The sequence below is a fragment of the Lucilia cuprina genome, chromosome 6 (genome assembly GCF_022045245.1).
Source record: "Lucilia cuprina isolate Lc7/37 chromosome 6, ASM2204524v1, whole genome shotgun sequence".
Lineage (NCBI taxonomy): Eukaryota > Metazoa > Arthropoda > Insecta > Diptera > Calliphoridae > Lucilia > Lucilia cuprina.
Window position 1 is genome coordinate 46,123,250 of NC_060954.1, and position 23,113 is coordinate 46,146,362.

The window sequence follows — 23,113 nt, forward strand, 5'->3', positions numbered from 1 at the left end:
TCTGGCCGAACGATTAAACTATAGTGTAGTATATAGTTTGTATTATACTCTTAAATTTTCTTATAATGTAGTTTATAGTCTAGACTATAGTTAGTTTCGCCTGTAATTTGAAAGTTCTCAAGATGTGCGAATTATTTATAGTAAAAATTCTAAGATATAATTTTAACTATTTTATTATTAAATTAATAAAACTATGTACATTTCAATAATTTATTGTATTTCTCTTAAAAATAAAAAGAAATACCAATTCTACAAATACAAATTCTTTATTAGGACTTCTTATTCGATTTGTCGTTACCTGTTAAATAAAAAACAATTAGAAATGTAATTATAAGATTATAAATCCATACAGTGAATCAATTAAGTAATTTGCCTATGTAAAATTTTATAAATTTTAAGAAAAAACTTTATCTAAACAATTATTTTTAGCAAAATAAAGCAATTAGTTTGTTGTATTTTTTTAAAGAATATCTTATATTTTAATTTTCTACCATAAAAAATAAAATCGTTATATTAATTAACGAGATTTTTGATAAAATGTGAACATATTGTTAATTTTTTGGATCAATAAAGTATTTTGCTTTTTTAGGTTTTTTGTTCATTCTTTTTTTAATATTGCTGCATTATTTTATAAAATTTAATATTTTTTTTACTCTTATATATTAGAATAACACTTTTTAGATATTTTAGTAGTAGAACGACTCTTCTTGAACATTTCTTAACTGATTTATTATCCTATATACCTATAAGAATTTATCAATATTTGGCTTAACAGGAAATCTAGCGTTTCTTTGATTAAATTTCGAAAATAATAAGTAATTTTGAATTGGATACATAATATATTAGATAATCAATGGATTTGGACCTAGAAAAAATGTTTAGTGAGGTATAAGTAAATCTATATATTATAACAAAAATAATCTGGGTTTTTTGTATTGATAAACAAAAACTACATTACGGAAACCCCATTTATTTGGGAGTACTGCATAAATTTTGTTCACAATTGTAGAATATTGATTCTTATTCAATAAATCTAAAACTAAGTACCATCCCAGCCTCTCTAAGTATGGGGACATCACCATATACCACTATAGAATTGTTACATGCTAAAATCTTGATTTTCAATCTCATATTTTAAATGCTTTATTTTATGAATAACATACAGTAGGCGGATTTGGATCTGGATAGTTATTCTTGATTTATGTTCTAAATATATATAAAAGTGTATGTATTAGCTGAAAAATGCTGCTTTTGTTGACCTAAGGATATAATAACCACCTCTATTTTAAAATATCTAAATTAGGTATTTGTCCAGTACTACACGACAGTTCACTTTACATTGGTTCCAAGCATTCTAAGGTCTGTTTAGGGGTCTAAATTTAAACATAATGTTACTCCTAGTTCGTATATGGATTTTGGAGAAGATAAATCAGGAGTCCAATGGTTTTCTTTGGATATAAGTCGCCTCCCTTTGGCAGTTAAAGATTTTAAAAGAGCACTCGGTGCGTTTTTATACCCTACACCACTATAGTGAGGAGGGTATTATACGTTTGTGCTGATGTTTGTAACATACAAAAATATTGGTCCAATACCCATATAAAGTATACCGATCGATTCAGAATCATTTTTTGAGTCGATTAAAACATGTCCGTCCGTCTGTCCGGCTGGCTGGCTGTCCATGTAAACCTTGTGCGCAAGGTACAGGACGCAATTTTCAAGATAATTTAATGAAATTTTGACCAAGCATGTTTTTTGGCACAGGGACGAAGCCTATTGAAAATGGTTGAAATCGGTCCATTATTTCACCTAGCCCCCATACAACCGTACCTCCCGATTGGAACTATTTATGACATAATTACGTCAAATATTCTGCTATCTATCTAAAAATTTGCACAAATAAGTTTTATATAAGTATAAATGACACTGCAGATTTTCTTGGTTTTCCCAGTTTATACAATTTCTATTTTTAATTGGAAAACATAAATTTACTTTTTACCAGTTTTTTCGAATATTATGTATGAATAAAAAACAAAATTCTCTTAAAAAAAGATAGGCAAAAAACTTAGTTGATATACTGTACATATGTATATATTTATACTCACTTTTCGATTGTAAAACTTGTGCAATTTGAGCTATGGGATACTCCACAAATAAAGCCATTATGAACGCCACAGCATTTGAGAAAAAATATAATACAATAAATTGTGTAAACTAAAAAAAAGAAGAACATATTTTTAATAGATATTTGAGAAAATATTTTACTTAAAACTTACAAAATAAAAGTTATTAACATAATAGGGTTGACGTTGATAACCATTTAATAAATATACAATGGTCATGTGCCAAATATATACTTGAAATGATAATCTGGCTAAAAAGCGAAATATGGGAAGACAACAAAATTCATAAGCGATCCCTGGAAGTATATGGTGGAATAATTAGCTATACATTTTTATAATTATTATTATTATTCGACTTACAACCACAATTACAGGACATCAATAACAAAGGTAAACCACAGACAAATATAATCCATAAAATACGATGCAGCCCGGTATACAATGCTGACCATATAGATGACGGCGCATTTATCTCTAGTATGGGTCCTAACCAAAATAATAAAAATGCCACAATAGCCACAAAATGGGCAGCCACGATATATATGGGTTTTTCATGTATAATTTTACGTATTTCTGCAATACGTGTATATTTTAAATAAATTTCAGCACATATTATACCAAATAAATAGCCAAATAAATTTGTATAGAAAGGTGTATAAATTTTAAAATATACATCGATATCTTTAAAAAAAGAATAGCGATAGGATCTGCGTAAATAAATTTTATATTAATTTATGTTATATTTATGTTTTAATTTTGAAATAACTTACTCTGGTTTTATTACAAAACAAGGTTTCAATTTTAGCAAATAACTAATGGAGAAGGGTATCACAAATGCCAAAATAGCCAATGATGAAAATATATACTTTTTTATCTTTGGATATCTGAAAGAGATACATAAGCAGACTCTTCATTGAAAACTTTATATAAATTTGTAAAATTTTAGTCTTTATGTAAAAAAAAATCATTAAATTCTCAAGATCAATATTAATAAAGGGCACTTTACACGATCACACTTTATGTACCTAAAGTCTAATAAATAAGTAAAATGAAATTCCATTCGTATAACAAAAAAAGATAATAAAAGTCGTATGATTTATATTTTTGCTTGAGTTTACACGATTGGTATTAAACAATAACAAAGTAAGATGGAAACAGCTGTTTCACTTTTTTATAGATGTTTACATAAAAATACATCCCTGATCTAATGCGACCTGCTTGTTTTTTTAATCATTTCAAAAAAATGAAGAATGCCATACGACTGTTAAATTTTCCATCTGTATTCTCTCTCTCTCTCTCTCTCAATGTGTGATGGATTCATTATTATATACTGCGCGTAGACGATCCCATCCGTAGGGTTCTATAGTTGAAACGAAAAGTCGACATTTCGACTTTTTGCATTTTATGAAAAGTCGACTTTTCGAATTTTTGCATTTTATGAAAAGTCGACTTTCGACTTTTTGCATTTAGTTAAAAGTCGATTTTTCGACTTTTTTCATTTAATTAAAAGTAGATTTTTCGACTTTTTCCGACTTTTGGACTTTTTTCGACTTTTTCCGAATTTTTGACTTTTTTCGACTTTTCAACTTATTTCGACTTTTTCCGAAGCCAGAAGCGTAAATTTATAATGTTGCCATTTAACATTATATTATTATTATTTATTATTAATAAAAAAATTTTATTTATATTTTTTCTATTTGTTGCAATTTTTTGAGTTTTTTCGACTTCTTTCTATTTTCGACTTTTTTCCACTATTTTCGACTTTTTCCGACTATTTTCGACCTTTTCCGACTATTTTCCATTTTTTCCGATTTGTTTCGACTTCTTTCGACTTTTCGACTTTTCAACATTTTTCGACTCTTTCCGACTTTTATTTACAAAGTCGACTTTTTTCATAGACGATAGTTGAGTTATCGACTTTTTTGGAACAAAATAGTCGACTTCGACTTTTTTTGACAAAAAGTCGATTATTCGAAAGTCGATTTATAGAACCCTAACCATCCGTACTCTTCTACACAAAATTTTCACAGAACATTTTACTAGTGTGATCGTTTAAAGCCGGCTTAAACGAGTTGTTTTGTACTTACTTGGCTACAATCATGATTACAAATAAATATAAAGCGAATAACTGCCAATCAGCGGCAATATACCAAGTATGATGACTAGGCTGGAAATCGTAAAAAAATTGTTGTTATTCGACCTCTCAATATATCTCGTTTATAGCCTATAGTATAAGCTTTAGTCTTGTCTTTAATCTATAATATAGACTATATACTTAGTATCTTCGTCTATCATATGGGCTATAGTTTTGTTTATTAATTATATAATTAATGCTTCGACAGGACTGTAGTCTAATATTGTCTAAAGTATACATGTGGATGGACTTTAGTATCAACTATAAGCGTACTATAGTATGGTCTATAAACAAGGCTATAGCCGGTACGATAATATCGTCTTTAGTCTGGAACATAATTCAATCTATTCTCTATACTCTGGCCTTTAGTCTGCAATATGTCCCGTTTGTAGTATGGACTATAGTCTCTTTCATAGTCTGGACTATAGTATCGTCTAAAGTCTGCTCTATAGTATAGTGTTTATAGTCTACATCATAGACGACGCTATGATCCATTTTCTATTGTCTCTTATATCCTATTGTTGTCTATAGTCTGAACTGTAGTCTCTATAGTCGGTACTTATCTATAGTCTCATTTATAGCCCGAAGTATAACATCATCTCTAGTATGGACTGTACACTTCTCTAGAAGCGGGACTATAGACTAATAGTCTAAAATATTGTCTCTTCTGTAGTCTGGAATGTAATATTGTCTCTATCCGGTAGTAGAGACCCGTTCATATTTCCTACTATAGTCTAGTCTATAGTCTGTATTGTTGGGCAATAGAATAGTTTATAGTCTCGACTGCAGTATCGTCTACAGTTTATCATTTGGACTATAGTCTGGACTATACTCTCTGTATTGTTGTCTGGGCAAAAGTATAGTTTACAGTCTTGACTACAGTATTGTTTATTAGTTTATCATTTTGACTTTAGTCCTTACGATACTCTCGACTATTGTTTGAACTTTAGTCTCGTCTATATTAACATCGGTAGTCTGATCTCGTCTATAGTCAGCAATATATAATCGTTCCTAGACTACACTATAGTTTAATGTTTATTCTGAACTATAGTTCCATATTAAGTCTGAACTATAGCTACGTTATAAATTTGAACTTTAAATGATACGATTAATAAAATACACTTACACTTTCTTTATGTGAGAAATTATTAATCATTAATATATTTTTCCAGCCTTTTTCGCGACTAAAAACACGAACAGGTTCTGTAATATGTCGCCAAAAGGGACCATTTTGTAGGCGGGTAAGAATAGTGGCATTAAATAGTATAAGTAAACTAACTGTAGGTAAAAATCTGTAGAAAAAAAGTAAACAAAAAGAAAAGTTTTATAACAAAAATGTTGGTTTTTTAATGATATGTTTAGGTCTCATAATAGATCAAATGATAACTGTTTTAAATCTAACAAGTAAAAGGTTAAAGTCGGGCGAGGCCGACCATATAATACCCTACATCATTATACGAATAAAATGTGATTTAGTTTTTTTTTTAAATTGTACCTTTAACCAGATATATTTCAGCTATTTATTTTTTTAATAAAACTATGGATATTTAAGTAAAATTTTGAGGGGGTCTTTTTATAGGGGCTAGGGTCAAATGAGGCCCTATAATTATAAAGTTCATGAGGGTCATCAAGACTAGTATAGAACTTGGTTTTGCAGCTTTTTGTCAAGATAAGATGAAAGCCTTATTTGGCGGGTTCAGTTGTATGGGGCCTAGGTGAAATAATGGACCGATGTTAACCATTTTCAATAGTCTCCGTCTACGGTACTATAAAAGATCCTGTGTCAAATTTCATTGAATTATCTCCAAAATTGTGACCTGTAGTTGGATTACAAGGTTTACAAGCCCTATTCAGGGGTTCAGTTGTATAGGGCTAGGTGAAATAATGAACCGATGTTAACTATTTTCAATAGGCTCCGTCTACGGTACTATAAAAGATCCTGTGTCAAATTTCATTGAATTATCTTCAAAATTGTGACCTGTAGTTGGATTACAAGGTTTACAAGCCCTATTTGGGGTTTCAGTTGTATGGTAAAAATTTGTAGGTGAAATAATGGACCGATGTTAACCATTTTAAATAGGCTCCGTCTACGGTACTATAAAAGATCCTGTGTCAAATTTCATTGAATTATCTCCAAAATTGTGACCTGTAGTTTGATTACAAGGTTTACAAGCCCTATTCGGGGGTTTAGTTGTATGGGGGCCAGGTAAAATAATGGAACGATCTTAACCATTTTCAATAGGCTTCGTCCCTGGGATAAGAGAATATCATATACCAAATTTCATCAAATTATGTTCAAAATTGCGACCTGTAGTTTCATTACGGACGGACAGACAAAGCTAAATCGACTCAGAAAATGATTCTGAGCCGATTGGCATACTTTAAGGTGGGTATAGAATCAATATTATTGCGCGTTACAAACATCAGCACAAACCCTATATACTCTCCCCACTAAAGTGGTGTAGGGTATAAAATAGAATTAAATTAAAATTTCTTTCTTTCTTACCTTATAAAACGAAATACTATAAATTGTACATAGATAAGGAAAAACTTCTGCCAACTTGTCTGCGGACTGACATAACGTCCTTGCTGAAATTTAATAAACAAAAACAAGCCACTCATAACAAAATAGGTTTCGATGATCATGGTTGTATTTAAAAACCACAAACTATTCTCATCATCAGAACTTTTCTCGAAATATTGTGGATTAGCTATGTGTTGAAATTCGCAAAAAAATGTATGACCAAATAGGGCAAACATCATACAGATCGAACGATAACCATCTAGAAATCGAAAATCTTTACCAACATCACTGAAATAAGGCTGAACTAGACGATAATAATTGCGACATACTGAAAACGATGTTAATAATCTAGAAACTTTGCAAAATGAAATTAATAGAAATTTAATTAATTTTTAATTGTTATAAATACTAAGTAAACATTATTAAATATTTAATTGAATTACCCATTTGTTGTGGATTAATTTTATAGAAATCATTAGTTTGATTTTCTTCCGGTTGCTGAAGTTTCAGACAAAAATCATATATAGTTGATAGAATGTTAAGTATGATTAAAACACCCAGTATTTTATAGAATAAACTTTCTAGGGGATCTGAAATTTATATAATAAATTAAATTTCTTTTTATTTTCTTTAAGTTTATAAATTTTCCTTACCCTTAGTTTCTTCTTGCTTAACATCTTTAGATTCTTCACAATATTCTATATAGGTTCTTAAATTTAGATCATATTTCTGTTGAAATTCAGCATTTAAACAGTTGTGTATTAAATCATGATATTCTTTACGAATTCTCTCATCTAAGGGCCTTTTATGTACTTTATCGAAATAATCTGTTATCTATTTAATAATTAAAATATTTTTTTTTATAAAAATTCTAAAAATATTTATAAAATCTGTTTTTTACTTATATACCTCATTTCTAATTAAGTCATTTTCTTGTAATTTATTAATTTCCTTAGTTTTGATTAACTTTAAACATCTTTCCACACAAACACCAAAAAATAAATGATCACGTCTATAGCGAAATGGATATTCACCATAATGTTCCATCATTTGTTGCCACATATCTGAAGAGTTATCTGGTTTGATTTCAGCATAGACCATACAATAGGTGGCCGGAAGAATGTGGTTTTTACACTCCAGACATGAGTCATAATCATCGAATTTGTATAAAGGTGGAAAATCGTGAAGTGAGTAAGCTAATGGTTAAAAAATGTGGTAAAATAAAGGTTTAATTTGGCATGACTAATTAACTGATGACATCAGTTATATGTCTGTTTTAAAAGGTTTTCGGTTTATATTAGAAATGTATTCGTATTGAATAACGATATCATATACGAATAACGATATCATATACGAAATATAATATAATCTCAAATCTTTAGTATTGCCCCTATTTCGGACTACAGTATCGTCTTTAGGCTGGTGCAATAGTCTAGTCTAGAATCAGTTCTATAGTCTACAATATGCACTGACTTCCAAAATGACAGTTTGAGTCCAAGTCGTGTAGAGTGTTTCATAACGCCGCAGTACAAAAGTTTGACAATGCAAAGTACCGATTCACACAGGGAAAATTTTGATTTTTGTGTGTGAGTTTAAGGTAAATTCTACCTTGCCTCAGATATACTTAAGCAGTTTATTGTTGAATAAAATTGTGGACATTAAGTGAAATTTTTGATGGGGGGCTTTTCATATGAGGGGCTAGGGTCATATAGGGGGCTATAATTATAGAATTTGTGAGGGTCATCAAGTCTAGTATAGGACTTGGTTTTGGTATGAATATATTAAACATAATTTTGATTACAAAGTTTACAAGTCCCTTTTGGTGCTTTAGTTGTGTGGGACAAGGTAAAAGAATGGAGCAATCTTAACCATTTTCAATAGGCTTTGTCCCTGGGACAGTAGGATATCATGTACCAAATTTCATTAAATTATCTTTGAAATTGCGACCTGTAGTTTGATTAAAAGGTTTACATGGACGGTCAGACGGACGAACAGCCGGACGGACATAGCTAAATCGACTCAGAAAATGATTCTGAGCGGATTAGTAACCTTTAAGGTAGTTATAGGACCAATATTATACAAACTCAATATACCCTCCCCAGTAATGTGGTGTAGGGTATAAAAAGAGAATAAAAGTTGTATGAATTATATTTTTGTATTTACACGATGGTATAAAACAATAGCAAAGTAAGATGGAAACAGCTGTTTCACTTTTTTAGTGTTTATATAAAAATACATCCCTGATCTAATGAGACCTGATCTAATGAGACAATTGTTTTTTGAATCATTTCAGCAAATGAAGAGAGCCAAATGACTGTCCTTCGTATTCGTTGTCAATGTGTGATAGTTTCATTGCATCCCAGCAGTTCGATGGGACAGTCCCGAACTGACCACTTAAACTACCACTTGTGGTGGCCCTTGCCACCTGACTACCTAGGTGACCAACCATTTTAACATGGGCTTGTCCTATGAGGAAGTCAATCGTCACTCTACATCCTACAAAGAGACAGTAAAGAGACGATTGCCTCCGCTCTCGCTAACAAAAGGGGACACTAATGTGACGACTGTCTTCGTTCTCGTTTACAAAGGGTTTATTTGTGACGAAAGACAAAAACATACGAATTGGAATCAGCCAGATGGTAAGATATTAATGGAACTAAAATTTAAAAATTTCAAGTGTCTACTCTCCAGAATACTATGGGACAATAATGTAAGTTATAAATTTGAGTCAAACAGATGGTGGCATATTAGTAGAAAATTATAATCATTTCTCCAAAAGATGGGTAAAATAACTACTTTCGGAAGTACAACAAAAAAACACCTTTTAAGAGTATAATCTCTAGGTTACTTGAGGACAGTAAAGAGACGACTGTCTCCGCTCCCGCTTACAAAGAGGACACTAAAGTGACGACTGTCTTCATTCTCGATTACAAAGGGTACATTCGTGACTAATGATCCAAAACATAGGAATTACGATCATCCAGGTGGGTAACTATTAGTGGAACTGCTGGGATATTGCGTTTAGACGATCCCATCCCAATGTACCATGCACTTGAAAGCAACCGCACGATTGCCAATATACAAGTCTATGTATACAAAATTGTGAACAATGATCAGGCTAGGCTAGTGATGTCACCATGGTTATGTGACTAGTGACGGAAGAGTGAAAGAAAGAGTGCAAGGTAGCTCATTTGAGAGCTCATTGCGTTTCGCTGTTTAAGAACGTGAAAATAAAGAAAGCATTGTTGCCATGTTCTGCAACTTTTACATATGTAAAAGATCTAAATACCGCCGTGAAGTAGTGTTTAAACTTTGTTTTGGTACGTTTTGGAAGTCAGCTATCTCCTCTATGGCTTCTATATAGTCTGCACTATTGCCTTGTTTGTAATTTAGTTTATATCACGTCTATATCCAGGACAATATTTTCGTTCTTATATGGACTATTGTCTCCCATCTAGTCTGCATAACGTCTTGTTGGTAATCTGATCTATATCACGCCTATATCCAGGACTATATTCACTTCCATGTATGGTCTCCTCTATGTCTGCACTATAGTTTCTTTAGTAATCTAGACTATATCACATCTATATCCACAAATTATTTGCGTTAATATTATAACTTATTTTGTAGCACAGTGTACATATTGTGTAATATTTAACGGAAATATAATGTTACATTTATAAACAAACATTTAAATAATATATATCCGGTTTATTATAATTCTTATTATTATTGTTGTAAATTCAATCATAAATTATACTAACATTTCTGTTGACCATAAACACTTGCAGTTATTGTAATTAATAACAGTAACGAACTTATTAAAGGAACACTAACCGAATAATTCATTTTTTCGACAAGGATATCTATGTGCGAATAGTTTTTTGTTTAAATCCTTATAGTTCTTCCGGGTAAACCGTTGCGTACGAGTTTTAAATCGTTACTAAATCTAAAACATCTTAACTATATTAAACTTAACTTAACAGTGCATTTTAGTTTGTACTATTAAGGAAAAAAACTTAAATGTAAATACTTACATATGCACAAATGAATATAAACATTTAATTGTTTTTTTTTAAAGAACAAGTAGAATAAATACTTGTTTATTGTTTAAAAAACATTTTTTTATTATTTAATAAAATAAAACTATAGGGATAACTTACTATGTAGCAATCAATAGTTTTCGATGGATTTGATATACATATGTATGAAGGTATGTGTGTTTAGTTACGAAAGTATTATCTGTTATTGTTATTCCATTTATTGACTTAAAGGTCACTGTAAGAGCCACAATTAATTCTAAGTATTCCTAGATTTGTTTTTATCCGCTTTTATTGTTAAAACTAATGGTTTAATCAAGAAATACAAAGAAAGCAGTAAGACGTTTTATAACAATAATTATGAATGATTTCCGGCTTCTGTTGGCATAGAAGTATAGACTAGTCTAGTCTATAATCTAGAAGAGTCTATAGCCTAGTCTATAATCTAGTCTATAATCTAGTCTATAATCTAGTCTATAGTCTAGTATATAGTCTAGTATATAGTCTAGTCTATAGTCTAGTATATAGTCTAGTATATAGTCTAGTCTATAGTCTAGTCTATAGTCTAGTCTATAGTCTAGTCTATAGTCTAGTCTATAGTCTAGTCTATAGTCTAGTCTATAGTCTAGTCTATAGTCTAGTCTATAGTCTAGTCTATAGTCTAGTCTATAGTCTAGTCTATAGTCTAGTCTATAGTCTAGTCTATAGTCTAGTCTATAGTCTAGTCTATAGTCTAGTCTATAGTCTAGTCTATAGTCTAGTCTATAGTCTAGTCTATAGTCTAGTCTATAGTCTAGTCTATAGTCTAGTCTATAGTCTAGTCTATAGTCTAGTCTATAGTCTAGTCTATAGTCTAGTCTATAGTCTAGTCTATAGTCTAGTCTATAGTCTAGTCTATAGTCTAGTCTATAGTCTAGTCTATAGTCTAGTCTATAGTCTAGTCTATAGTCTAGTCTATAGTCTAGTCTATAGTCTAGTCTATAGTCTAGTCTATAGTCTAGTCTATAGTCTAGTCTATAGTCTAGTCTATAGTCTAGTCTATAGTCTAGTCTATAGTCTAGTCTATAGTCTAGTCTATAGTCTAGTCTATAGTCTAGTCTATAGTCTAGTCTATATAGTCTAGTCTATAGTCTAGTCTATAGTCTAGTCTATAGTCTAGTCTATAGTCTAGTCTATAGTCTAGTCTATAGTCTAGTCTATAGTCTAGTCTATAGTCTAGTCTATAGTCTAGTCTATAGTCTAGTCTATAGTCTAGTCTATAGTCTAGTCTATAGTCTAGTCTATAGTCTAGTCTATAGTCTAGTCTATAGTCTAGTCTATAGTCTAGTCTATAGTCTAGTCTATAGTCTAGTCTATAGTCTAGTCTATAGTCTAGTCTATAGTCTAGTCTATAGTCTAGTCTATAGTCTAGTCTATAGTCTAGTCTATAGTCTAGTCTATAGTCTAGTCTATAGTCTAGTCTATAGTCTAGTCTATAGTCTAGTCTATAGTCTAGTCTATAGTCTAGTCTATAGTCTAGTCTATAGTCTAGTCTATAGTCTAGTCTATAGTCTAGTCTATAGTCTAGTCTATAGTCTAGTCTATAGTCTAGTCTATAGTCTAGTCTATAGTCTAGTCTATAGTCTAGTCTATAGTCTAGTCTATAGTATAGTCTATAGTCTAGTCTATAGTCTAGTCTATAGTCTAGTCTATAGTCTAGTCTATAGTCTAGTCTATAGTCTAGTCTATAGTCTAGTCTATAGTCTAGTCTATAGTCTAGTCTATAGTCTAGTCTATAGTCTAGTCTATAGTCTAGTCTATAGTCTAGTCTATAGTCTAGTCTATAGTCTAGTCTATAGTCTAGTCTATAGTCTCGTCTATAGTCTAGTCTATAGTCTAGTCTATAGTCTAGTCTATAGTCTAGTCTATAGTCTAGTCTATAGTCTAGTCTATAGTCTAGTCTATAGTCTAGTCTATAGTCTAGTCTATAGTCTAGTCTATAGTCTAGTCTATAGTCTAGTCTATAGTCTAGTCTATAGTCTAGTCTATAGTCTAGTCTATAGTCTAGTCTATAGTCTAGTCTATAGTCTAGTCTATAGTCTAGTCTTATAGTCTAGTCTATAGTCTAGTCTATAGTCTTGTCTATAGTCTAGTCTATAGTCTAGTCTATAGTCTAGTCTATAGTCTAGTCTATAGTCTAGTCAATAGTCTAGTCAATAGTCTAGTCTACAGTCTAGTCTACAGTCTAGTCTAGTCTATAGTCTATTCTATAGTCTAGTCTATAGTCTAGTCTATAGTCTAGTCTATAGTCTAGTCTATAGTCTAGTCTATAGTCTAGTCTATAGACTATAGTCTATAGTCTAGTCTATAGACTATAGTCTAGTCTATAGTCTGGTCTATAGTCTAGTCTATAGTCTAGTCTATAGTCTGGTCTATAGTCTAGTCTATAGTCTAGTCTAAAGTCTAGTTCATAGTCTAGTCTGTAGCCTGGACTATAGGCTCTATAGTCTAGTGCATAGTATAGTCTATAGTCTAGTTTATAGTATTGTCTAGCCTATAGTATAATCTAGTCGGTAGTATAGGCTTGTCTGTAGTATAGTTTTTATGATTTTTTCTTAATATTCAACATCTTGCTAATTTTTCACTCTTCAATTGAAACTCTTTTAATATTTTTTAATCATTCATTTATTCATTCATTCATTTGCTTAATCTATAAAACAATTACTGTAAGCGATGGCAGAGTTAAGTGTTAATTGACTGTTAAAATATTGTATAGGGAATTAGTTAAATATTTGCAATACTTAATATCAGTATTTGTACATATTATGCCAATTGAATATAGAATTTTCTGAAGATTTTTATATAAAAATTGTAGAAGAATACAACGTATATAACCCAATCGCTTATGTGTTTAGCACACCTTTATTATTTTTGTTAATTTTAAAGTGGCTCTTAAATGATTTGATGACAAACTTATTGTGGTAGCAGTTTTATCGTAGTAAAATGAATATTAAAATATTTGAACATTACAAAATCATAAAAGATTTTATATTATTTATATGGTAATTGTAGAAAGGGGATAAAAGTTTAAACATTCTCGAAATTTTCTCATGATCGCATAATTAAACAGTCAAATCTTTGGTTCGTAGCGAGTTTAACTCTCCTTATTACTTTCCAAGAAATCTCCCATTAACCTTTAAATTTAGATATAAATTAAATTTCAATATTAATGTCAATGTGTATTCTTCCCCATTCTTTTAATTATTACAAGATCTTTTATTGTTTTTATTTTGCACACCTTTGTTACTTTTGTCAATTTTAATGATTTCATCACGTCATACCATTTACGGTATAGGAAACAATAACACATAGTGATCCAGTTTATTTCTTTTATTCAGTCAATGCCGGCTCCTTAAAGGTCATTGAAGTTTTTTTTGTGGTTGGTTAAATGAAACCAGATTATGTAATTTAAGAAAAAATGAATATCTCTATATGTATGTACGTATATGTACATATTCTGTCGGTCAATAGTTGAAAATGACAGAATTACAAGTATTGATTGCATTTTATCTTGTTCTTCTTAATTGTATTAATATTATTGAATGATTATCGAGTAAAAAATTCCATAGTAGATTACATAAATTAGCAAATGAAATGAATGATCAGTAGACAGTTTATAGTAGTCTAGTTGTGTTTTAATTAAAAGCTTAAATTATGACGTGTTTTTATGTTTTATTTTAAAAAAATTTCCTATATTATTATTTCTAATATTCAAAACTGCATTAATACGTAAATATTGTTTACTACTGGTATGAGTAATAAACGTATAAAACTGGTTAAGATTCACTTAGAAATCATTAAATCTTAAAGAACCTGCAAACAAATGAATTGTTTAGAATTAGATATGTAAATGGATAGATAGATAGAAAGAAAGAAAAATAGATAGATAGATAGATAGATAGATAGATAGATAGATAGATAGATAGATAGATAGATAGATAGATAGATAGATAGATAGATAGATAGATAGATAGATAGATAGATAGATAGATAGATAGATAGATAGATAGATAGATAGATAGATAGATAGATAGATGGATAGACTGATAGATAGATAGATAGATAGATAGATAGATAGATAGATAGATAGATAGATAGATAGATAGATAGATATATAGATAGATAGATAGATAGATAGATAGATATATATATAGATAGATAGATAGATAGATAGATAGATAGATAGATAGATAGATAGATAGATAGATAGATAGATAGAGAGATAGAGAGATATATAGATAGATCGATAGACAGACAGACAGACAGACAGACAGACAGACAGACAGACAGATAGATAGATAGATAGATAGATAGATAGATAGATAGATAGATAGATAGATAGATAGATAGATAGATAGATAGATAGATAGATAGATAGATAGATAGATAGATAGATAGATAGATAGATAAATAGACAGACAGACAGACAGACAGACAGACAGACAGACAGACAGACAGATAGATAGATAGATAGATAGATAGATAGATATATAGATAGATAGAAAGATAGATAGATAGATAGATAGATAGATAGATAGATAGATAGATAGATAGATATATAGATAGATAGATAGATAGATAGATAGATAGATAGATAGATAGATAGATAGAAAAATAGATAGATAGATAGATAGATAGATAGATAGATAGATAGATAGATAGATAGATAGATAGATAGATAGATAGATAGATAGAGTCTTGTCTATAGTCTAATCTATAGTCTGGTCTATAGTCTAGTCTATCAATCAATAGTCTAGTCTATAGTTTATTCTATAGTCTAGTCTATAGTCTAGCCTATAGTCTAGTCTATAGTCTAGTCTATAGTCTAGTCTATAGTCTAGTCTATAGTCTAGTCTATAGTCTAGTCTATAGTCTAGTCTATAGTCTAGTTTATAGTCTAGTCTATATTCTAGTCTATAGTCTAGTTTATATTCCAGTCTATAGTGTAGTGTATAGTCTAGTATATAGTCTAGTGTATAGTCTAATGTACATTCATATATGAAGCCACATTCGAATTTTTTTTTAATTTTTCCTCCACATACTTACTTTGTTTTTGCATGCATAATCGTTACTAAATTTAGATATTTATCAATAATTTCAGTGTTTAGTTAGAATAATACATTATTTCTTGAAAATAATTTTACAAATATAATATTTTCAGCCAAATCCTTTAAAGCTTTTCCACCCCTGTATAATTTTGATGATTACGATGCCTGTCTCAATAATAAAACTTCAGGAATTGAATCCACCTACTGTATGGTTTATGCCGAAATACGACCACAAAATTCATCTAAATTATGGAGACAAATTTCTCAACACACAGATGAATATAAATTTCATTTTAGACGTGATCGTCTATTCTTTGGAGTTTGTTTGGAACGTTGTAAAAATTTCCCCATGAAATTGGATAATAATTATCAATATAATGATAGTAGATTGACAAATAAGGTAATTAATTGCAAATAAATTAATAATAATTTAACAGTTGTTATTATAATTATGTGATTTGGTACAAAGGTTTATTGTCTTGTTTTAATAATTGTTTATGTATTAAATAATTATCTATTTTTATTATATAAATTTCTTTATACACAAGAAATGATCCGTCAACGGTTTTATAATCAATTTTAAATGTTAAGTAAATCAGATCCTATTTCAGTCTAGAGCCTATGACTGTTTTAATAATATCAATTGATAAATAAATATTTGAAATTTGCTTTAATTTTATGTCTAATTTATAGACACTGTCTATTCTTTATAATGAAATTATTTAAAACCTTGAAAATTTTTCATTTTTTTAACTTTTAAAAATACCTCGTACGTTCTTAAATTAAATTTTTCATATTGTTTTCTATAAAGATTTTGTTTAAAGAGTCGCATTAATTATGTGATTAAAACACTTTAATACACTTCTTTTCACTTACATTTCCACACTATTAACAGTTTAATATTATCACGATCAAAACTTTAAAGAATTAGATCGTAACGGCTCACTGGTATAGCTTTATATACCAACTAATTTAGAAGTGTTTAATTAGAGAAAGATCCTCTGTTGCAAAGGCTGTACTGATTTTATAAATATAAAAATATTAAAAACTATTTATAAATCCTGTAAATAATATAATTAATAATTTCGTATAGATTACACAATTTTTCGATGCGATCCATAAACGTCCGCTCGATCTGCAAATGCGCTCTGAATATCATGACTTAGTTCATAACTGCTTAAATTCAGATTTTCAAGAGATGTATGGCTTAGACCTAAGAATCTACATTGAGTATTGTGAGAGATCTAAGGAAACCCCTGAAAAAGGTATTTATAACAATTATTAATAATGCTTAAACGTTAATATTTTCACAAGCTTTTCGAAGGGACTCTTAAGATCATTAGATTCTATATTTTTTATAAAAATGGTTCTCTATTCTAGATACGGTGGAAAAAGTCTTTTACAAATTTCTACAAGTAATTATAATTCTCAATATTTTTTCAACTTTCTATGACTTGCGTTTAAAAAGTATACAACCCGACGATCAGCAAAACGCGGAATATTATAAAGTGAACCCTCAACAGCCAGGTAAGGGTTTCATTGAAGAGATTTTCAAATAACGTTATGGAGTTTCAATGTTTACTAACTAACTAACTAACTAACTAACTAACTAACTAACTAACTAACTAATTACTTAATTAACTAACTAACTAACTAACTAACTAACTAACTAACTAACTAACTAACTAACTAACTAACTAACTAACTAACTAACTAACTAATTAACTAACTAACTAACTAACTAACTAACTAGACTATAGTCTAGTCTATAGTCTAGTCTATAGTCTAGTCTATAGTCTAGTCTATATTCTAGTCTATAGTCTAGTCTATAGTCTAGTCTATAGTCTAGTCTATAGTCTAGTCTATAGTCTAGTCTATAGTCTAGTCTATAGTCTAGTCTATAGTCTAGTCTATAGTCTAGTCTATAGTCTAGTCTATAGTCTAGTCTATAGTCTATTCTATAGTCTAGTCTATAGTCTAGTCTATAGTCTAGTCTATAGTCTAGTCTATAGTCTAGTCTATAGTCTAGTCTATAGTCTAGTCTATAGTCTAGTCTATAGTCTAGTCTATAGTCTAGTCTATAGTCTAGTCTATAGTCTAGTCTATAGTCTAGTCTATAGTCTAGTCTATAGTCTAGTCTATAGTCTAGTCTATAGTCTAGTCTATAGTCTAGTCTATAGTCTAGTCTATAGTCTAGTCTATAGTCTAGTCTATAGTCTAGTCTATAGTCTAGTCTATAGTCTAGTCTATAGTCTAGTCTATAGTCTAGTCTATAGTCTAGTCTATAGTCTAGTCTATAGTCTAGTCTATAGTCTAGTCTATAGTCCAGTCTATAGTCTAGTCTATAGTCTAGTCTATAGTCTAGTCTATAGTCTAGTCTATAGTCTAGTCTATAGTCTAGTCTATAGTCTAGTCTATAGTCTAGTCTATAGTCTAGTCTATAGTCTAGTCTATAGTCTAGTCTATAGTCTAGTCTATAGTCTAGTCTATAGTCTAGTCTATAGTCTAGTCTATAGTCTAGTCTATAGTCTAGTCTATAGTCTAGTCTATAGTCTAGTCTATAGTCTAGTCTATAGTCTAGTCTATAGTCTAGTCTATAGTCTAGTCTATAGTCTAGTCTATAGTCTAGTCTATAGTCTAGTCTATAGTCTAGTCTATAGTCTAGTCTATAGTCTAGTCTATAGTCTAGTCTATAGTCTAGTCTATAGTCTAGTCTATAGTCTAGTCTATAGTCTAGTCTATAGTCTAGTCTATAGTCTAGTCTATAGTCTAGTCTATAGTCTAGTCTATAGTCTAGTCTATAGTCTAGTCTATAGTCTAGTGAATGTATAGATAAATAGATAAATTAACTAACTGACTAATTAACAAACTACAAAATTATACTTCGGGCACCGTCACCAGAACTGTTTACAGAGTCATTACAAGTAGAATATATAAAACTAATATAAATATATTAACTAGCAATAAAATTATTAATAATAATTAATGATCATTATTAATTAATTCTTTGCTCCATTAACACCACCCGGTATATAACGAAAAAGGGGTAGAATGAAAGTACCGCAAAAACTGTAATTGATTATTTTAACCTTTTTATTTGAATTTGTATTTTTTGTGAAAACTGTTAGTAAACGATGTAAAAGTATTCTCGTCTTCATACTAAATTTTCTTTTTATAAGTTATCGTGGTTATTACTTGTTTTCCATATCATGACAATGAAAGTTTTTGCTGGGTCTAGGCATATACTAACTATATGTATATTAAGTAGAACAACATTTATAAAAAATATGTACATAATTTCTATTTTTATTTCAGTATCTATCCTTTTGACAGCATTCTCAATACCTCGTAACTATTATCGTCTCGTTGAACCATCTACTAGTCAATTGAGTATCGATCTAAGTTATTTAGATGGAATTCGATCGATTTGTGTAATTTTTATAATTTTTGGTCATGCATATTTTATTCAATATTATCCAGTTAAAAATTCTGAAATTTTTGAAAATTTTGCCAAAAATCCCACACATATGTGGCTTATAAATGGTACGCTACTCTTGGAAATTTTTCATATTCTAAGCGGTATGTTGTTGTATCTTAAATTTACGCAATTTTTTAATATCACTCCTCAAACGAGTATCTGGGATTGTTTTAAGGCTTTTGGTAAAGGAGTGAAATTACGTTATATTAGGTAAGAAATGAAATTTTTTTTTAACTAATGATTAGATTGTTTAATATAAAATATTTTTTTGTAGATTTTTTCCATCATTGGCTTTATTTCTATTAGTAAATGCTACTTTCTTTATCCGTCTACAAGATGGTCCGTTTTGGCGACATTTAAGCGAACCGGTACGCACATTTAGTCGTGAAAAATGGTGGAAAAATTTATTTATTATTGATAATATCTCTGAAAGTGTAAGTTGACCGGGGTTTTTGTAATTTTTTTGTAAAATTAATATTTGTTTTTTTTTTTTAATTTAAAATATTAGGGTCATCCACATACTTGGTATATGACATCTGATTGGCAAATGTTTGCTTTTTATGTTTGTGTTTTGACAATTATACGCAAGTAAGTTTGATTTGAATAACTTGACTTTCGGTAAAGTGAACTTTTCCTTAGTATATAAAGTAATATATAAACTAGTCTATTGACCAATCTAAACTAGGGTTCTATAGTTGAAACGAAAAGTTAACTTTTAGACTTTTTGCATTTTATGAAATTTTCGACTTTTTTTCATTTAATTAAATATCGACTTTTAAAGTTTCCGACTTTTTCCGACTTTCCGACATCTTTTTTCGATTTTTTCCGAATTTTCGACTCTTTCCGACTTTTATTTACAAAGTCGACTATTCGACTATAGACTATAGTCGAGTTATCGACTTTTTTGGAACAAAATAGTCGACATCGACTTTTCGACTAAAAGACGATTGTTCGATTATCCGAAAGATTTATAGAATCCTAATCGAAACCAATTGGCTCTAATCATGTAACTAGTCTACGAAATAGTTTATTAAATGGTCTGTTACAAATCTGTAGTTTATTCTATTAACTAAACAATCGATTAGCCATGGATTATATAGACTAGTTTCCGACTTTATCCAATACGATAGTTATCGACTTTTTTGGAACAAAATAGCCGATTTCGACTTTTTTCGACAAAAAGTCGATTGTTCGAAAGACGGTTTATAGAACACTAATCTAAACCAATCGGCACTAATCATGTAACTAGTTTACGGACTTGCCTCTTGAATGATCTGTTATGCATCTATAGTTTATTCTATTAACTAAACTATGGACTAGCCTATAGACTAGTCTTTTAAATAGTCTATGGACAAGACTTCTGAATATTCTACAAACTAGTCAAATACTATATCTTCGGAATATCACTTTACTGATTATTCTATAGACTTGTCTACGTTCAGTATATTGAAATGACTAGTCCATGTAGTCTATTATAAATCAATAGCTTATTTCATTAATTACATTATGGACTAGCCTATAGACAAGTCCATGGAAATGACTTGTTATTAATCTATAGACAAGGCTCTTGAATATTCTATAAACTAACCAAATATTGACTACTTATCGGATTATTCTATAGACTTTTTATAGTCCAGATTAATAGGATAGTCTATTGAACTTAATATGGACTAATTCATTGACTAGTCTATGAATTAGTTTATTGACTAGTATACGGACTGGTCTACGGACTGGACTGCTGACAAGTCTTTAAAATGGTAAGCTGATTAGTATATGTACTAGATTATTGACTAGGACTAGATTTTTGACTAGGTTATTGACTAGTTCACTGACTATTACACTGAATAGTCTACTGACTTGTCTTTTGACCAGTACAGAGACTAGTCTACATTCTAGTCTAATAACTAGACTACTTTCACGTATATTACCATGCACCAGCCAATTGAATTGAATCTTTGGAATGCTATATTGATAAAGTCTTTGAACTTGTCAATGATCTAACAAACTTTTATTGTATATTTTGTATTCACAACTTTTCATATAAATTCTCAAGATCCCAACATCTTTTGATTTCAGATATCCACAGTTGAAAAAGAAAATTCTAACTTCTTTAGCAATTTTAACGGTTCTTATACCTTTTAGCATTTCTTATTTTTACAAAACGGAACCATGTTTTCTAATATCACCAGAGTAAGTTTTAGGCAAGCAACTGTCTATCAATCAAAATCTCTATAAATTTTCAATATAAATATTTTTATTTCTTAGAAGTTTCCGTTATATACATGTCGGCGATGAAGAAAAAGTCTATCACAGATTATTCATTCCATTCTATTCAAATTTAGGCGGTTATTTATTTGGAATAGTTTGTGGTGAAATTTATGAGAAATATTGTCACAATGCTGAGTTCCATAAGCAATTAGCTCGTATTCCCAACGAGATATTTGAATTTGCCTTTTGGTCTTGTATAGCTTTAGGTGTATGGATATGTTGGCTGGGAACTGTGTTGATATTTCATGAACCATCTCTATGGACGGCTCTATATGCGGGTTTAAATCGTAATTTATTTGTTGTAATTGTCTTTGGCGGATTAGTATTTTTGGGCATGTTTTGTAAATCATGTAAGTATGTCAAGGTCAAGTTCTCTGTATTACGTGAAGTATTTTGGAACAAAGTTTATTAGTCTATGCATATAATTTTATTAAAATTGTATTTCTTTTCAGTATCAATTTCAGAGCATCTCTGTCATCCAGCATTTCGTATACTAGCCAGATTATCATTCCAACTATATTTATGGCATTTTTCCATATTGTACTTACTAAATGGTCATATACGTGATCCGATGTTTGTCAATCATTTGCAGCATGTAATTAGTTTAATGCAAAATTTATAGAGAATATTTTTATCAAATTAATTTTTTTTAGGCGACTACTGCGATTGCCCTATTTTTATTTTCCCTTTGTGTAGCATTTCTAGTTACAATACTTGTGGAATATCCCATACAAAGAATTGCTTATTATTACTACAAAAAAGGTAAAATTGCTTTTAATATAACAAATACAATACCTATACTGATTTGATTCCTTTTATTTTTGCAACAGGAAAAACTATCAAAGTTCCGACAACTGATATGCAGAATAAAGTAAAAGCTCACTAACTTTATAATTTAAAACATGGTATAGGGAGAGAGAGAGAACGATTGCGAAAAATTGTCTATATGGAGTTTGGCAAACGTACAGTTTACGTCTGTATACAAGTCTATGTCTAAAATATGTAAACAATAATCAGCTGGTCTAATGATACCACCTTTTATTATGTATACCCTGGTTAAAAGAAAAAATATAATATCTATTATTTTAAGCCAACTGAAATGGTTTTATTCTGGGATTGGTGTCCAATTTGATAAATACTAACATACTGCAAATTAGACTAAAGTCTAGATTATAGAACACACTATAGACTAGACTATAAACTAGACTAGATTATAGGCTAGACTATTGACTAGACTATAGATTAGGCTATAGACTAGACTATAGATTAGGCTATAGACTAGACTATAGACTAGACTTTATACTAGACTATAAACTAGACTAGACTATAGATTAGACTATAGACTATAGACTACACTATAGACTAGACTATAGACTAGACTATAGACTAGACTATAGACTAGACTATAGACTAGACTATGGACTAGACTATAAACTAGACTATAGACTAGACTATAGACTAG

The 23,113-nt window shown here is 30.0% G+C and overlaps 2 protein-coding genes across 3 annotated transcripts in view; one reads left to right on the forward strand and one right to left on the reverse strand.

Moving 5' to 3' along the window:
• Positions 1-157: 157 nt before the first annotated feature.
• On the reverse strand, positions 158-10,734 carry LOC111678154 (regulator of hypoxia-inducible factor 1-like). Of its 2 annotated transcripts, XM_023439413.2 has the most exons (12): positions 10,543-10,734; positions 7,688-7,974; positions 7,432-7,612; positions 7,222-7,368; positions 6,761-7,133; positions 5,381-5,546; positions 4,208-4,287; positions 2,891-3,004; positions 2,481-2,827; positions 2,274-2,416; positions 2,103-2,211; positions 158-298 (listed from the first exon to the last, which is right to left on the reverse strand). In XM_023439413.2, exons 1-12 carry the CDS (start codon positions 10,625-10,627, stop codon positions 270-272), a joined length of 2,061 nt encoding a protein of 686 aa, XP_023295181.2. In that variant the 5' UTR covers positions 10,628-10,734; the 3' UTR covers positions 158-269. The 2 variants fall into 2 exon arrangements, with proteins under 2 accessions (XP_023295181.2, XP_046811591.1); XM_046955635.1 differs by lacking the exon at positions 7,688-7,974 and having other exon boundaries at positions 10,543-10,690.
• A 247-nt stretch (positions 10,735-10,981) lies between these two features.
• LOC111678138 overlaps positions 10,982-23,113 on the forward strand; it is a 15,510-nt gene continuing 3,378 nt past the window's right edge. Inside the window, exons 1-14 of the mRNA XM_046954126.1 lie at positions 10,982-10,991; positions 16,019-16,305; positions 16,999-17,170; positions 17,286-17,432; positions 18,807-18,829; positions 19,049-19,160; positions 19,221-19,593; positions 19,658-19,817; positions 19,892-19,971; positions 21,460-21,573; positions 21,649-22,001; positions 22,104-22,246; positions 22,305-22,413; positions 22,482-22,512. Of these exons, the coding sequence (XP_046810082.1) occupies positions 10,982-10,991; positions 16,019-16,305; positions 16,999-17,170; positions 17,286-17,432; positions 18,807-18,829; positions 19,049-19,160; positions 19,221-19,593; positions 19,658-19,817; positions 19,892-19,971; positions 21,460-21,573; positions 21,649-22,001; positions 22,104-22,246; positions 22,305-22,413; positions 22,482-22,512 (2,114 nt within the window). The remainder of the gene's footprint in view (positions 10,992-16,018; positions 16,306-16,998; positions 17,171-17,285; positions 17,433-18,806; positions 18,830-19,048; positions 19,161-19,220; positions 19,594-19,657; positions 19,818-19,891; positions 19,972-21,459; positions 21,574-21,648; positions 22,002-22,103; positions 22,247-22,304; positions 22,414-22,481; positions 22,513-23,113) is intronic.

Bases quoted from the DNA above. Each gene is read 5' to 3' on its own strand.
- LOC111678154 (XM_023439413.2), bottom strand. From the start codon at position 10,627: ATGAATTATTCGGTTAGTGTTCCTTTAATAAGTTCGTTACTGTTATTA. The intron at 3,005-4,207 runs GTAAGTACAAAA...TATCTCTTTCAG, and splicing joins GTAATCATGATTGTAGCCAA to ATATCCAAAGATAAAAAAGT. The intron at 2,212-2,273 runs GTAAGTTTTAAG...TCTTTTTTTTAG, and splicing joins ATGTTAATAACTTTTATTTT to TTTACACAATTTATTGTATT.